Genomic DNA, 17,312 nt, shown 5'->3' on the forward strand with positions numbered 1-17,312 from the left:
CATTGACACATTTATTACAGAGACCCTTCTAATCTGAGGACACATATATACCTCTTTCAGTAATGTTTTCTGTTTTCTATACAAGTCTTAAATACCTTTCGTTAGATTTCAGTGGTACATTAGAGTCAGCTCATACTAGATAATGAGAGCTGATCAGGTGCATCTTTTCCCAGCGCCGCACTCAGTGAGTCGCTCTGGTAGATTGAATTGGGTCATAGTGGTAGTATTTATATCACAGAAATTGGCAAATGCTACAAAGCAGGACTTTTCCACACCCATCTCCCTCTAAGAGCTGATTGTTAAATATTTACCAGCACATGTATTAGTAGATGTATCAGGTTTAATAATGATATGTAAAAGTTGTTTGATTGTTTAAAAATTTTTCCAGTGGTCGTGTATGGATGTGAGGGTTGGACTGTAAAGAAAGCTGAGCACTGAAGAATTGATGTTTTTGAACTGTGGTGTTGGAGAAGACTCTTGAGAGTCCCTTGGACTGCAAGGAGATCTAACCAGTCCATCCTAAAGGAGATCAGTCCTGGGTGTTCATTGGAAGGACTGATGTTGAAGCTGAAACTCCAATCCTTTGGCCACCTGATGCAAAGAACTGACTCATTTGAAAAGACCCTGATGCTGGGAAAGATTGAGGGCAGGAGAAGGAGACGATAGAGGATGAGATGGTTAGATGGCATCACCGGCTCAATGGATATGGGTTTGGGTGGACTCTGGGAGTTGGTGGACAGGGATGCCTGGCGTGCTGCTGTTCATGGGGTCGCAAAGAGTCAGACACGACTGAGCAACTTAGCTGAACTGAACTGATACAGTAAAATTTAAGGTACAATATACAGTAAAATTTATTCATATATTTTCCTTAGTTAAGTGTTCATTCAAGTCTTTTTCCTATTTTCATTTGGATTAGTTCTTCACTATCATTGAGTTTTGAGAGTCCTTTATGAATTCTATAAGTTTTTTCTTAATCAGATATATGATATGCAAATACTTCTCCAAGTCTATGGCTTGTCTTTTCATTTTCTAAATAATATCTTTTGAAAAGCAGACATTCTTAATTAATGAAGTCTAGTTTATAATTTTTTCTTTGATGGATGCTATGGTCTGGATATTTGTATCTCCCCAAAATTCATATGTCGAAAACCTAAAGCCCAGTGAAATGGTATTAGAAAGTAGGGCCTTTGAGAGGTGATCAGGAAATGAGGGTGGAGCCTTATGAACGGATTTAATGCTCTTAGAAAAGAGCTCCCACAGAACTCTACAGTCTTTCCAACCATGTGAGGATACAATGAGAAATATGTAACTTGGTAAAAGGTCCTCATCTGACCACACTGGCACCCTAATCTCAGACTTCCAGCCTCCAGAACTGTGAAAAAAAAAATTGTTATATACAAGCTAACCAGTCTGTGGTAGTTTGTTATAGCAGCCTAAAAAGACTAAATCTATGGGTCATGCTTTGGGAATCATATCTAAGAAATCATTGCCTAATACAATGTCATAAATCTTTTACATTTTCTTCCAAAAATTTAATAGTTTTGGGTTTACCTTAAGATTAGTGATCCATTTTGAGTTAATATTTTGTGTAGAGTGTAATATATCTAGGTTTACTTTTTGCATTTAGATATCCTGTTCCAGTACCATTTGTTGCAAAGACTGTTCTTTCCCCATTGAATTACCTTAGCATCTTTGTCACAAATCAGTTGAACATCCTAGAGAAATTAAAACATATGTACACATACCAACTTGTACATAAAGTTTATAACAACCTTATTCATTATAGCCAAAAGTGGAAACAACCTAAATGACTATCAACTAGTTAATGGATAAATATAGTATATTCACACAATGGAATATTATTTGACCATAAAAAATGAAGTACTGACATGTACTGGATAAACCTGGAAAACATTATGCTAAATCAAGAAAAGTCACCAAAAGATCACATCACCTACTGTATGATTCCATTTATATGAAATGTCCAAAATAGGCAAATCTTTGATACACTAATGGTTGCCTAGGGCTGGAGGTAGGTAGGGAAGAATGGGGATGACTGCTAAAGAATGTAGGTATTTTGGGAGGTGACCACAATGTTATAAAACTAATTATGGTGATAGTTTGTACAATTATTAAAAACCATCAAATCGATCATTTCCTTTAAATGGATAAATTATATGGTATGCAAATTATATTCCAGTTAAACTATTACAAAAAGTTAATTGACCAAGAACAAGTCAACTGACTATATATTTGTGAGTGCTTTTCTAAATTTCATTTTGTAACTTTTTGCTGCAAGTTTATAACATAAAAGAAATCAACTTCATATCCGGAAACTTTGCTAAATTTATTAATTATCTATATATTCTTTTGGAGTCTCTGCATGCATAATCATGTCATCTGTAGATAATGATATTTGATTTCTTGTTCTCCCACCCTTTTATCTTTGGTGAATTATATTACCTGTTGTATTGGCTAATACTTTCAGTATAATGTGAATTAGAAGTAGTCATCCATGTCAGATCCCTAATTTCAGAGAAATCTTTCATTATTTCAAAACTAAGTATAGCATTAGCTATATCTGTAGATACCATTGACCAGATTAGAGAATTTCCCTTATATTCCTAATTTGTTGAGAGTTTTTTTCAATCAGAAGTAAGTGTTACATTTTTATACCTGTTTTTATGAATCTATTGAAATTATAGTTTTCCCTTTTACTTAATATAGCCAATTGCTTGCCTTTGATTGTTAAGCTAACCTTGAATTTCTTTAATAAATAAATACCATGTAGTTGTGATGTATTAGATTTTTTAATTGTCTCTGGAATTGAATTGCTATGTATTTTTAGAACTTTTTGAGTTTCATCTTTAAGAGACACTGGCTTATAATTTTCCTTTTTGAAATATTCTTGACACATTTTGGTATGATAGTTTTGCTGAAAGCACAAAACAAGTTGAGAAAGGTGCCTTATTTTTGTTCTCTGAAGAGTTTGTGTAAGATGCCTATTATTTTTTTCTCTAAATATTTGGAAAAATTTACCATGGAAGTTCACCAACTGAGCCTGGAGTTTTATTTTATTTTGTTTTTGCATGAAGATTTTAAAATATGAATTGAACTAATTTTCCAGATATAAGATTATTTATATTTTGTATTTATTCTTGTGTAGTTTTTAAAATAAATGTGTTATTTCTTATGTATTTCATTAAAATTATCAAATTTATTAACAAAAATTATTCATAATATTCTCATGTTATTTTTAAATATAATGTAGGATCTGTGTGAATCTTTTTTAATATCTGATAGTGATAATCTGGGATTTTTTCTTTTTTCTTTGACTGGTCTTAGATTATTGAATTAATCTTGATCTTTACTTGTAGTTTATTGATTTCTGATACTGTCTTTATTATTTCTTACCTTTTCTTTGCATTTAGTTTGCTATTCTTTTTCTTCTTGAGATGGATATTAGATTATGATTTTTCAAACATGTTTTTACTAAATGCATTCCAGGTATAAATTTCCTCTAAGTAAGATTCTAACATGTCATATTTTCTCTACTTCTATTTAAATAAGATACTACACACTAACATATTGATTCTAATATTCATATGGAAGGGATCAAAATAGCCACAACCAATAATAATTAGAAACTAGGAGGGGTTTGCCCACTATTTATAGTGATTTTTCATAAAGCTGTTTTGAATAAGATAATGTAGTATTGCTGCATCAGTTTGTAGATAGACGCATTGATGAATGGATTAGAACATTCATTAGATCACTTAGTGTACAACATTTTCTAATTTATTATGATTTCTTCTTTTATTCATAGGTTATTTAGAAATTTACTGCTAATTTCCAGACATTTAGGAATTTTCTAAATATTCTCTTGTTACTGATTTATATTTTAATTTCTCTATTGTCAGAAAACATATTATTTTAATACTTTGAAGCTTGCTGAGATCTGATTTATGAACTGGTACATGGTCTATTTGGTAAATGCCCCATATGAACTTTAAAAAATGCATGATTCTGCAATTATTAGATGTCAAATTGGTCAGGTTGGCTAATAATACAGTTCACATCTTTGTCTTTTTTGATATATTGTCTGAACTTCTAGACAATGGAGAAAAATTCCTAGAAGCATATAATGTACCAAAAGTTTCTCAAGAAGAAATAAAAAGCTTTATTACTACTAATATAGCATCATAAATATTCATGAAATTGAGATAGCAGTTAAAAATTATCTCACAAAGAAAATGCTAGACCCAGATAGTTTTATAGGCTATTTAATCCTTTACTACTCTTTCTGAAGATAGAAAAGGAAGAATTTGCGAATTCATTTTGTAAAGCCAGTGTAGCTTTGTTAATAAACCAGTCAAAGACAAATGAGAAAGGAAAGTCATAGACTCAACTCATTTATGAATCAGTTCAGTTCAGTTCTGTCACTCAGTCGTGTCTGACTCTTTGTGACCCCATGGACTGCAGCATGCCAGGCTTCCCTGCCCATCACTAACTCCCGGAGTTTACTCAAATTCATTTATAAATATGGCTGTATAAATCCTAAACAAATTTAGCAAACTATATCCAATAGTGTGTAATTAATATTCTGCACCCTGAAAATGTTAGATTTATACAAAAGTGAAAAGTTATGTTACTCACTATATGGCAACCCGCTTCGGTATTGTTGCCTGGAGAATTCCATGGACAGAGAAGCCTGGTGGGCCATAGTCCATGGGATCGCAAGGAGACATGACTAAATGACTTAGGTAGGTAATAGATTAAAGATGAAAAACCATATGGTCATCTCAATAGCTAATACATATACCAGTCAGGGTTCTAAGTGTATTACATGTGTATATTAATTCACAGCAACTTTATGAGATAGACACAAAGAGGTTAAACAACTTGCCTAAGGTTACTCAGCTAAGAAATGGGGAAGTCTTGATTGGAATCTCAGCCATCTGGTTCCATAGCCTGTGTTTTTAACCACTACACTATGCTGCTGCTGCTAAGTCACTTCAGTTGTGTCCGACTCTGTGCGACCCCATAGACGGCAGCCCACCAGGCTCCCTCCCCCGTCCCTGGGTTTCTCTAGGCAAGAACACGGGAGTGGGTTGCCATTTCCTTCTCCAACTGCCTTCCTAAAGAAAGGGGTTGTAGGCTCTATCAGTTATTTATTGCCTGTTATGTTTCATAATAAATGGTCATAAAACATCAGGGACATAGAGGAATGGCATTTATTGATCACATGTTGAAATTGTTGTTAGGCAAATCTGTTCATCTTGATTGGGCTTCCTCACATGGCTGGGGGTTGGCTTGCTGGGGGCCCTGGCTGGAACAGGCAGTATGCTTCTGCTTCAAGTATCTCTCATCCTGCAGCAGACTAGTCTAGGGATAGTCTCATAATGAACAGCAGAGGTGAAAGAACAAAATGGAAATACTCAAGTGTCCTCTGCTCCATCATGTCTCACATCTTCTGCTGTGTCATAAAACAAATCACTTAGCTAACCCCAGAGTCAAAGTGGGAGGACATTATGAAGGTACATTAAAAAAGCTACGGATCTAAGAATATATCACTTGACACATTGAAGTTGTTTTATAATATACTACAAATGCCAAAGTCTAGGGTTCAGAAATTCTTATATATTAAGGATGATTTCTAAAATAGGCCCTCTGTCAGCAATAGCATTTTTGACAATTAAATACAAAACTGAAAACACACATGCATGCACACACATACACAAACACACATAAGTTTATAGAAAATAGGCAGAACTTCTTCCAGGAATACTTAGTTCAATTTATAATCCCAAGGTAGTGGTAGGGATGATGATCATAGCTGACCTTTATGAGCTTGCTGTGTGCCCAGCCTTGTTCTCAACACTTTACATGTAGTAACTCCCTTCATCTTTCCAACAACTCTATTAAATAGATACTGTTAATAGTACCTATTCTGTTTTACAGATGAAGAAACTAAGAGGTTTAGTCATTTCACAGAGTCACCCACCTTTTTAATAAGATCTCTACACAAAGTTAACTTTCAAAGCTTTTTATTTTCTGGTTGAATTATATCCAGACCGCTCTGCCATGGATTTGAAGGACTTCTATAATCTGGCCCTACTCAATTTAATTATCTGTAACTTCCATTGCTACAAAGTATAATTTTAGAATATGTGATTCTGAGTCCCTCTGTGTATTTCTTCCTACACATGTTCAGCTTTAAAAAGTGTTACCAGAATCCTTAATGTGAATAATTAAACTTATTTCTAAGGGATGAAGTGTAAACTAAAGCTATTTTATTCTTTTGCTCCAAAAGTAGAGGCTTTTGCTTTGATTTTTTTCTCACTCAATAAACAGAGATCTCTGCACTGATTTAGAGCTTTCTTAAAAGTAAAATTCTATTTGATTTGGCCAGTTGATGAGAAAGATGAGCTGTAAGTCTTTCTGAGATATAATGTAAATGACAGCATATATGTCAATAAAAGGAGCATTTCTAATTCCACCCTAGAAAGTGAAGAGGAACTGAAGAGTCTCTTGGTGAGGGTGAAAGAGGAGACTGAAAAAGCTGGCTTGAAATTCAGCCTTAAAAAAAACTGATATCATGGCATCCAGTCTTACCACTTCATTGCAGATAGAAGGGTGAAAAATGGAAGCAGTGACAGATTTTATTTTCTTGATCTCCAAAATCACAGTGAACAGTGACTGCAGTCATGAAATTAAAAGACATGCCTTGGGAGGAAAGCTACGACAAACCTCGACAGCATATTAAAAAGCAGAAACCACTTTACCAACAAAGGTCCGTATAGTAGAAACTATGGTGTTTCCAGTAGTCATGTGAGGCTGAGCACCACAGTTTGATACTTTCAAACTGCTGGAGAAGTCTCTTGAGAGTCCTTTGGACAGCAAGGAGATCAAACCAGTCCATCCTAAAGAAAATCAATGTTGAATATTCATTGGAAGGACTGATGTTGAAGTTGAAGCTCCAATACTTTGGCCACCTGATTCGAAGAACCGACCCACTGGAAAAGACCATGATGCTGGGAAAGACTGAAGGCCAAAGGAGAAGAGAGCAGTAGAGGATGAGGTGGTTAGATGGCATCACCGACTCAGTGGACATAAATTTGCGCAAACTCTGGGAGATAGTGGAGGACAGAGGAGCCTGGCATGCTACAGTCCACGAGGTGTCAAAGAGTTGGACACTGCTTAGCGACAGAACAACAACAAATTCCACTGTGCCCCTGTTTCAGATGTTTGAGAGTGAAGAGGTACATACACATTTCCTGTGATTTCTGAATAAATTCTTATCTTATTCAACAGGTGGGTTTTCAGAAAAGACGTACGAATGGAGCTCTGAGGAGGAAGAGCCAGTGAAAAAGGCAGGACCAGTCCAAGTCCTCATTGTCAAAGATGACCATTCCTTTGAATTAGATGAAACTGCTCTAAATCGGATCCTTCTCTCTGAGGCTGTCAGGGACAAGGAAGTCGTCGCTGTATCTGTTGCTGGAGCATTTAGAAAAGGAAAATCCTTCCTAATGGACTTCATGTTGAGATACATGTATAACCAGGTAGGGAAGAAGTTTAAAAAGTTTTCTGATTTCTGTGCTTCTATCACTTTGTGTTTTTATTTAGTAGTAGTGTCCAATGATTCCATTATTATGTTCCCCAAAGATGAACTAGTTTAAAATGCTATTGTGTAACCATTCCAACTCTGGTGCTTTGGGGACCAAACTATACAGGCCACTTTGTCTGAAGCCACTTTGCTACATTTCCCTTAGAACATAACACATTTTTTAACATTATTTTGAAAATAGGCAAGTACAGTGATACAGTTATAAACTTCACATGTTAAGTGTTAAAAATGTCGAATAACTTTTGTCATAATTTTTATTATAGTCATTTTGTGCCCAACATTTTACAATGACATTTTTCATACATGCAGCAAAGCTAAAAGAACCTTGCAGTGAATACCTGGATGTGCACTGCTTAGATTGTACCAATAACATTAATATTTTTGCTTTACTACTTCGTTGTATTCAGCTATTCTTCCCTGTTTCAGTCCATTGCTCCATCTTATTTTTGATTCATTTCAAAGTAAATTGTTGACTTCAGTATTCTTCCCTATAAATATTTCAATATGTATCATCATTATGTATTTCAGTATTTATTTAGTTTTTTTCTTTTGTTGTAACATTTACAGGTAGTTACATCTGAAGTGTATATCTGATTTTTGGGGGGAAATATAAATACCTGGGTAGCCCCAAATCCTATCAAGTATATCTTGCTATTAACCTCACAAAGTTCTGTTATCTTTTCCCACTCAGTTCTCACCTTTAACCCACCCCCAAAGGCAACCAACACAGTGGTAACATTTGAAATAATAGTGTGGCATATAAAAGAGGCTTTAAGGGGCATGCAACCAACCAAAAGCAGAAGGATAAATAGGAGATTAGAGTTGGGGAACAGAAAGTTAGAAATTGAGAGCATACCAGTATTTTTGTCTACCCTTTTACCCATAGCAATTCAGATGCAAATATGGATGTTGAGGCAGAATAGACATACTACACAAAGAAACTTTGGGTTATGCATTTATATAATAATTATCCATTTTGGACTGAACTTTTATGTAGATGAGATATTTTTGAACAACTTTGTAATGTTAACTTTAACATCATCTATCTCTAGCCTCCAAACAAAATGAGAACAGAATGACCAAAATACATTCAGGCTTTTAAAACAAACAAAATTCTTGCCATTTTCTATGTCTGTCATACCAACATCAGTACACTGCTTAACACAGGTAGGAAAACTGAATGAACAAAATTAGAATACTTTCCATTCTTTCAGGTTATGTAGTTTCAGGCATAGCCATAATTTTAATTGTGAAATGAACATTAGAATGAAATACTTGATAATGCTTCTCCTGTTGCTTATGTTAAAGAGCATTTGCTCAAATTAAAGTGTAACAGGTTTGATTTTGTTGTTCTGCACCTACTGCTAGGTGCTTATGCTCCTGCCATTTGTTCCCTCCTCCCCCAATAGAGAAGCATTTTGCATATTATTGTGTATATCTTGACATAATGTTCTCTCTCATACCTTTATTTCTTTGTTTCTGGAATGCCCTCGCTGAGTTTGCTTCCCTGGGAAATGCCTAAACATCTTTCAAGTCTTAGCTCTAATATCGCTTCTCCTGCGATGTCTTAACTGACTAAGAGTTAGTTGCTTCTTTCTATATGCTTCCAGTTATGTCTAAAATACACACCCATTTTGGCATGCATGTATTGCATCATAATGCTTTGTTATCATGTCTGTCCCCCATATTAGGCTGTGAGCTTCCTCTTATCTGGAATGATATCTTTGTATCCCCAGGACGTAGCATAGTATGTGACATATGGTTGCTCTTCTATATTAATTTTTTTGAATGTGTAAGTAAGGCAGTTGTATCAGTATAATAGATGTGTATATGTTATTTTCCTTTTGTCTAGATTTGAAGAGGAATACTAACTGGTACGGGTGAGTAGGAGAACCTGTACCACATATCTAGTTTAGTATCATAGACTTTCTTAATTTATAGGAATCAGTTGATTGGGTTGGAGATCACAATGAACCACTGACCGGTTTTTCGTGGAGAGGGGGATCTGAACGAGAGACCACAGGAATCCAGATATGGAGTGAAATCTTCCTTATCAATAAACCTGATGGTAAAAAGGTATGATGTGAACTTCTTAAAGAAAGTTGAGTTTTCACTTACCAGCAGTTACTACTTTTCAGGATCCTCAAAAATACTCTTTTAAAAACTAATTTTGACCATTTGACATGAAGTTTAAAAGGGAAGTGGGTAGCATCTTATTTCGTTCCCAGCTTACTTGCTGTTGATCGCAGTAGGCAAAATCATAGGTACAGTAGAACAGCAGATCAGTTAGCAATGCTATTTCTGTTTTGTTGGATTGCCAGTGAAATTTAATCATTATAGTATTCAGCAGCAACTTAATATTTCTATTTTCAGTGGCATTCATGGCACGTGTGAAAAGTTACCTAGTAAATATTCATTGCTGATGATTTGCTTTAGTCCTTATGGTGTTAACTTTGTGGTAACCCTAATGCCCTGCATGTTCTATAAATTATCAATAATGTACTCTACTTCCCTACAGGTTGCAGTGCTATTGATGGATACTCAGGGAACCTTTGATAGTCAGTCAACTTTGAGAGATTCAGCCACAGTATTTGCCCTTAGCACAATGATCAGCTCAATTCAGGTATGGAATAAAATAAATCCATTTTGATGGATATTTCTTTAAATAAAATTATGAATATATGTATTTCTATGTAAATGTGGTAGTGAGACTAACAACAGAAATGTAAATTATATATATATATTATTTGACTCAATTAGCATACCAGTTCTTATTATTTCTTTAAGAGTAGAATTGTTTCTAATTACTGTAATATAATTTCTGATCGGTTTTCAAATTACCTACTTTAATCAGAAAACATTATCTTATTGATAATTTTTTCTATTTAAAGTCTACAATTCCCTGGTGGCTCAGACAGTAAAGTGTCTGCCCACAATGCAGGAGACCCGGGTTTGATCCCTGGGTCAGGAAGATCCCCTGGAGAAGGAAATGGCAACCCACTCCAGTACTCTTGCCTAGAAAATTCCATGGATGCAAAAGCCTGGTGGGCTACAGTCCATGGGGTCACAAAGAGTCAGACACGACTGAGCGGCTTCACTCACTTCAAAGTCAATAATTTTAATGTATGTAGTTACATTGTGACCACCTATTCTAAGTTATATTTAATGACCTAGTAGAAACATTACTAAATATAATATATATATATATACACACACACACACAACTTTTTATAGTACCTTAAGGTACTTTTGCTGGAGATGGAGATGGCAACCCACTCCAGTATTCTTGCCTGGAGAACTCCATGGACAGAGAAGCCTGGCAGGCTACAGCCCATGGGGTCGCAAAGAGTCGAACATGACCAAGTGACTAATACACAAGGTACATTTAGGAAAGTAAATGTCTTTCTCTCCTTTTCTCTCTCTCTCTTTCTTAAGTATTGTTTTTGAAGTTATTGTACACTTTATGAATTTATGAAAGCCCTTAAGGCTTTTACTATGATTATAGAACACATAGCATAAACATTTTAAGATAATTTTTAGATATTTTCTATTCACTAGAAAGAGCAAGAAGAGAAAGTGACCAAGAAACAGACCATTAAAGAAAGGTAAAATAATTTTAAAGGGTAGGAAAGGCAGAGTGGTTAGGATGAGCAAATCAAAGCTGAGATCATAAGCATGTAGGGAGAAGGGACCTAGTGAACAGGCAACCAGGGCGTTATGTGTAGCTAGGACAATGAAAAAATGGATAGAAGGAAGACTGAATTTTTTTATAAAGAACTTTAAAATGAAAGTCATGACTGTAACCTATGACTGACTAGTTTTTTTTAATAAGTATAAGTTTCAGGTGTATAATATTATAGTTCACCTTCTGTATACAGTGATCACACCATAAGTCTAGTTTCCATCTATTACACATAGTTAACCCTTTTTATCCATTTTGCCCAGCCCTCACCCCTCTTGTCCACAGGTAACCACTAATCTGATCTCTGTGAGTTCATTTTTATTTTATTCGTTCACTTATTCCACATGAGTAAAATAACATGGTATTTGTTTTTATCCTTCTAACCCATTTCACTTAGCAAAGTATCATCAAAGTCCATCCATGTTGTCACAAAGGCTGGATTTCTATCTTTTCATGGCTGAGTAGTAATCCAGTGTTGGAGAAGGCAATGGCACCCCACTCCAGTACTCTTGCCTGGAAAATCCCATGGACCGAGGAGCCTTGTAGGCTGCAGTCCATGGGGTCGCGCTGAGTCGGACACGACTGAGCGACTTCCCTTTCACTTTTCACTTTCATGCATTGGAGAAGGAAATGGCAACCCACTCCAGTGTTCTTGCCTGAGGAATCCCAGGGATGGGGGAGCCTGGTGGGCTGCCGTCTATGGGGTCGCACAGAGTCGGACATGACTGAAGTGACTTAGCAGCAGCAGCAGTAATCCAGTGTGTGTGTGTGTGTGTGTGTGTTACATCTTCTTTATCCATTCATCCATTGTTGGACACATAAGGACTTTCTGTATCTTGGCTACTATAAATAGTGATGTATTGAACATAAGGGTGCATATATCTTTTTGAATAGTATTTACATGTTCTTCAGATAAATACCCAAATGTGGAATTGCTGGGTCATAGGGTAGCTCTGTTCTTAACTTTTTTAAGAATCTCCATACTGTTTTTCCTAGTGGCTGCACAAATTTACAATCCTACTAACAGTATATGAAGGTTCCCTTTTCTCCACATCCTCTCCAACATGTAACTGTTCCTTATCTTTTCAATAATAGCCACTCTAACAGGTAGGAGGTAGTATCTCATTGTGGTTTGTTTACTCTTTTAATGTATTGTTGGTTTCAGTTTGCTAATATCTTTTTGAGGATTTTTGCATCTATATTCATCAGGGAATTGGCATAATTTTCTTTTTTTGTGGTGTCCTTCTCTGGTTTTGATATCAGGATAATGCTGGCTTCATAAAATGGATTTGAAAATTTTTTCGTAATGTTTTTACAAAGATAGATATTAAATCTTCTTTGAATGTTTTATAGAATTTGCCATTGAAGCCATCTGGTCCTGAGTTTATGTTTGTTGGGAGCTTTTTGATTCCTGTTTCAATCCCTTTTTAGTAATCAGTTTATTCAGATTTTTCAATCTTGGGAGATTGCATGTTTCTAGAAATTTATCCATTTCTTCTAGGTCATCCAATTTGTTGACATATAACTGTTCATAGTAGTCTCTTATGATCTTTTGTATTTTTGTGGTATCAGTTTTAATTTCTCCTCTTTCATTTATGATTTTATTTATTTGAACCCTCTTTCTTTTTCTCTTGGTGAGTCTAGCTAATGACTTGTTGATTTTATTTATCTTTTCAACTATTTTTTAGTTACATTGATATTTTCATTGTTTTTTAATCTCTATTTTCTTTATTTCTACTCTCATCTTTATTATTTCCTTCCTTCTACAAACTTTGGGCTTTGTTCTAGTCTCTTTAGGTATAAAATTAAATCATTTATTTAGGAATTTTCTTGTTTTTTGAGGTAGGCCCATATTGCTATGAACTTTCTTCTCAGAAGCATTTTTGCTACATCTCATGGATTTTGATATGTGGTATTTCTGCTCTCATTTATCTTTAGGTATTTTAAATTTCTCCTTTTATTTCTTTCATGATCCGTTGGTTATTCAGTAGCACATTATTTAATCTCCACATTTTCCTGGGGTTTTTTGGGGGTTTTTTTTTGGTTTTTTTTTTAAATATTATTTTATTAGTTGGAGGCCAATCACTTCACAACATTTCAGTGGGTCTTGTCATACATTGACATGAATCAGCCATAGAGTTACACGTATTCCCCATCCCGATCCTCCCTCCCACCTCCCTCTCCACCCGACTCCTCTGGGTCATTTTCCTGTTTTTTTCCCCATTTTTTTTCTTGTGAATGATTTTAGTCTCATACCATTGTGGTTGGAGAAGCCGCTTTGATATGATTTCATTCTTCTTTGAATTTATTAAGATTTGTTTTGTGACCTGACATGTCCTTGAGAATGGTTCACTTGTGAAGTGTGTATATTCTGCTGTGTTTTGACGGAATGATCTTTATGCATCTGTTCAGTCAATGTGATCTAATGTGTTAAGTCTGATGTTTCCTTGTTGATTCTCTGAATGATCTATTCATTGATGTAAGAAGTAAGGTTGACTAACTTCTAAAAATATACTTCTTAATTTAATTAGCCTTTAAAATACTGACTTAATATCTAACTTCTAACAAGTCAACTAAAAATAGATTATTTTTGCCTTTTAAATAATTATTATCTATATTTTTCCTGTAGACATTAAATATTTTCACTGAAAAATCTGCTAAGTCCTTAGTAATGACTATTATTATCTGAGAAGTGATCTGTTATTGAAAAAGTACACAAAGTATACTGTTTGTATCAGTACATAAACAAACATCATTAACTTTTCTTTGAAGTTCCTGATATTTATCCTCTCTTCCTCTTACTTTAATCTATTCATGAAGCAATAAAACATGTGTCTGAGGATATAAGCAACATATTCAGAACTTCCTTGTGATGAAATTTTCTATAGACTTAAATAATTGATTGTAAAGAAGCCAATATAACTTTTCAAGACAAAAATTTTATATATGGGTTACTAAGATCCAGATTGCTATTCTCTTGGTAAGCTTATAAGAATGATTATTGTAATACTAATTGATGAATTAGGTTCATAAAATAATTTTAACATTCTGCCTCCAAAACCGGTGGCTACTATATTTCTGAAACAGTTTTATGATCATTGTATTAATGCATTGTTTACTGTCTCTCAGGCTTTCTTTACTTTTCTCTCAAGGTCTTACAAATATCATTATAGAAGAATATACACGAAAGAGTTTGATTTTATGATAATAGATGTTTCAAAAATAGAGAATAGCAAAATAAGTGCTTAGTATGTTGCTAATTATTTTCTCATTTTGATTTTATTTCTTAATCAAGGTTTATAATTTATCTCAAAATGTCCAAGAGGATGATCTTCAGCACCTTCAGGTAACAATATTTGTAGTCCCTTTTATATATCTGGTAATCTTTGGGGCATGTATAGCAGAACTTTCAGATTTCGTCAGGCCTTCTTGTACTTGGAAAATGTTAACAGTCAGAAAGATTTAAAAACATAACCAAATGGAAGTTGTCACATTTCCAGGTTTCTTGTTCTAACCCTGTATGCTTATGTTCTTTCTAATTCAATTTTCAAAGTCCTTTGTTTCAGTAAAGCTACTTGCTTGTCAACCCTGTATATAGGAAAATATATGGCACGTTAGAGAGGAAAAAGAACCTTTGGCTTAAAAATGGCCCAGAATGTGAAGTTGAAGTCTTACGGTCAAGGATTTAATAATTGTTAGTATAATAACAGTTATATGCCAGATTGTTTTCCTGTGGACCACTTTATAGCTATGGGTGAACACCTGATGATAACTCATAGAATTCTATTTTAGATCTGAAAGAAACCTCAGTGACACCTAACTCATCCTTAATATTTTACGAATAAGAAATTGTTTCTGAAAAAGAATGAGTTGCCAGTTAGTGACAGAGTGGAAATAGAAACCTCATCATCTGATTGGACTTGGTGTTTCTTTCACTCTCCAGGCAGCATTTAAATCTCAAATTAGTAGAAGATTAGATATTTCCTAAAGGTAGTTCTCATCTCTGTCACACTCTCTACTCTCTTTCAATTCTTGTTATTATTAGCTACATCTTAATAGAAAAACCTATTTTTTTCTCTGATAGTTTCCCTCTGCATATTTTACAGAAAATTTTGCTTTTAATATATTATCTTGGCAATAAGGGCCCTATGCAGTGTAACAGATAACAAAGGATAATAGCACAGGGTGATATGTGAGGCTGGAACTATTATTTGGAGTTCACATCTAGCATTACTCCCAAATATGTTTCTGGTGCATCACACTGATCAATTATGAAAAATAGACGATATGCTGAATAATTGTTAGATGTTTCTCTGAGTGAGTACAACTGCTTCTTTAGGTGTGTGTCATAACCTAGCCAGTTAATGACATGGCACTATCCAAAACCTTTTTAAGATTTCTAAAAAAGGACTGATTTTGGATTGTGATATTGAGTAAGTAATCAATCTCTTTTCGAGATCATTTAAAAATTTTTCCTGTAAATGGCATCACCTCATCCTTTCTCAGAAAAGATTGTGAGTTCAAATTATGTTAGTATATGATTCTGATGAAAATGAGCAATGATTCTGATTCCAAGACCAGCTTTTAAGCATAATATTCCAGACTTTCATTTAATTACTATAATCAGATACCTAGTTATTATCATTTGCTTTCTAGATTCCCAGTTTTCACAGGAGAGGCAATGTAATTCTTTGGGGGCTATTCTACAAGGCCAAAGGAGAGAAGTCCTCTGTGTCAGTACCCTCCCCCACCTCAGATGCCTCTGTAGCTTGCTACTCTTTTGTGGTGAAGTGGCATTTCCTTTGTGCACATCGGGAAACCCACTTGGCCAGTCTGAACAGAACTCTCAGCAGGGGCCCAGTCACAGGGACCCCCTCAAGTCTATGTTCTCTAAAACCTTACATTTCTGGCGAAACAAAATGATATGGTACCTCTCAATTGGGAGCGATAAAAAATAAAAGGTGGTTTATTTGATTCTTCACTTTTTAAACCAAATGTCTGTTATTACTGTCGGTCAGCCGCTAAGTCGTGTCCTACTCTTTGCGACCCTATGGACTTCCACGCCAGGCTTTGCATGCCAGGCTTCCCAGTCCTTCACTATCTCCCGGAGCTTGCTCAAACACCTGTATGCCTTTGTAATAATCGAGGCCATTGTGCCATTAAATTTCCTCAGGCAACAATTTTTGTAAATTATCCGACTTAGTTTATAGCTCTCTGGTCTAATCTAGGCAAGTTTTGCTTTGAAAGGTCATTTCACATGTTTCTTTGTCTCTTATCTTCCCCACAAAAAAAACTGTCCTACATTCTAGATATAAAAGGTGTTATCTTTAAAATGGACTATGTCCTTAATTTTAAAATATGTGATTACTGTAGCTCTACTTAATCTAATACTTAGTTACTTAAAATGATTACTGCAGTCTTAATAATATAGTATTATGTTACAGCTAAAGAAAAAAATTAGTGAAAGAAAGCCAAGAAGATACTGAAGTTTTCTTTCTTTGTGTGTGTGGGTGCATGTGTGTGTGTGTGCGGGTGTGTGATTTTCCTTGTAGCTTTTCACTGAATATGGCAGGCTAGCAATGGAAGAAACGTTTCTGAAGCCATTTCAGGTGAGTGGGTATTAAATGATGATAAATTCTTATTAGAGTTTCCTGAAGACTATAACAAGGTATATTAATTGAGAGAGTCATGTTTCTTTCTCCATTCACAATAGCAAAAAAAAAAGAAAAAAACTTTGATAGCTAAGTAGAAAAATCCAAAATATAAAGGCCTTTATGGAGAAAATATTTTCAAAATTACATTAAAGATCATAAAGAAAAATTGTTATAAGCTAGAGAGATATAGTATGATTCCAGACGGGATGATTCAATGTTGTGGAGAATCTAATTTTCCCCAAATTAACCAGTAAACTCAGTGCAATTCCAATTAAAACTATAACAGAATTTTTTTGAGAAATGCAACACATTTTTCTATAACTTATCTGGAAAAATTAAGTTCTCTTTT

General features: G+C 34.7%; 1 protein-coding gene across 2 annotated transcripts in view; it reads left to right on the forward strand.

The window, feature by feature from the left end:
* Positions 1-17,312, forward strand: part of ATL1 (atlastin GTPase 1) — a 69,804-nt gene that overhangs the window by 18,547 nt on the left and 33,945 nt on the right. Inside the window, exons 2-6 of one of the 2 annotated variants that reach the window (XM_065940403.1) lie at positions 7,315-7,562; positions 9,569-9,703; positions 10,146-10,250; positions 14,605-14,655; positions 16,862-16,918. In XM_065940403.1, coding sequence (XP_065796475.1) covers positions 7,315-7,562; positions 9,569-9,703; positions 10,146-10,250; positions 14,605-14,655; positions 16,862-16,918 — 596 coding nt within the window. The remainder of the gene's footprint in view (positions 1-7,314; positions 7,563-9,568; positions 9,704-10,145; positions 10,251-14,604; positions 14,656-16,861; positions 16,919-17,312) is intronic. The other variant, XM_065940405.1, reaches the window with a different exon arrangement.

The sequence above is a fragment of the Muntiacus reevesi genome, chromosome 7 (assembly GCF_963930625.1).
Source record: "Muntiacus reevesi chromosome 7, mMunRee1.1, whole genome shotgun sequence".
NCBI classification, from domain to species: Eukaryota; Metazoa; Chordata; class Mammalia; order Artiodactyla; family Cervidae; genus Muntiacus; species Muntiacus reevesi.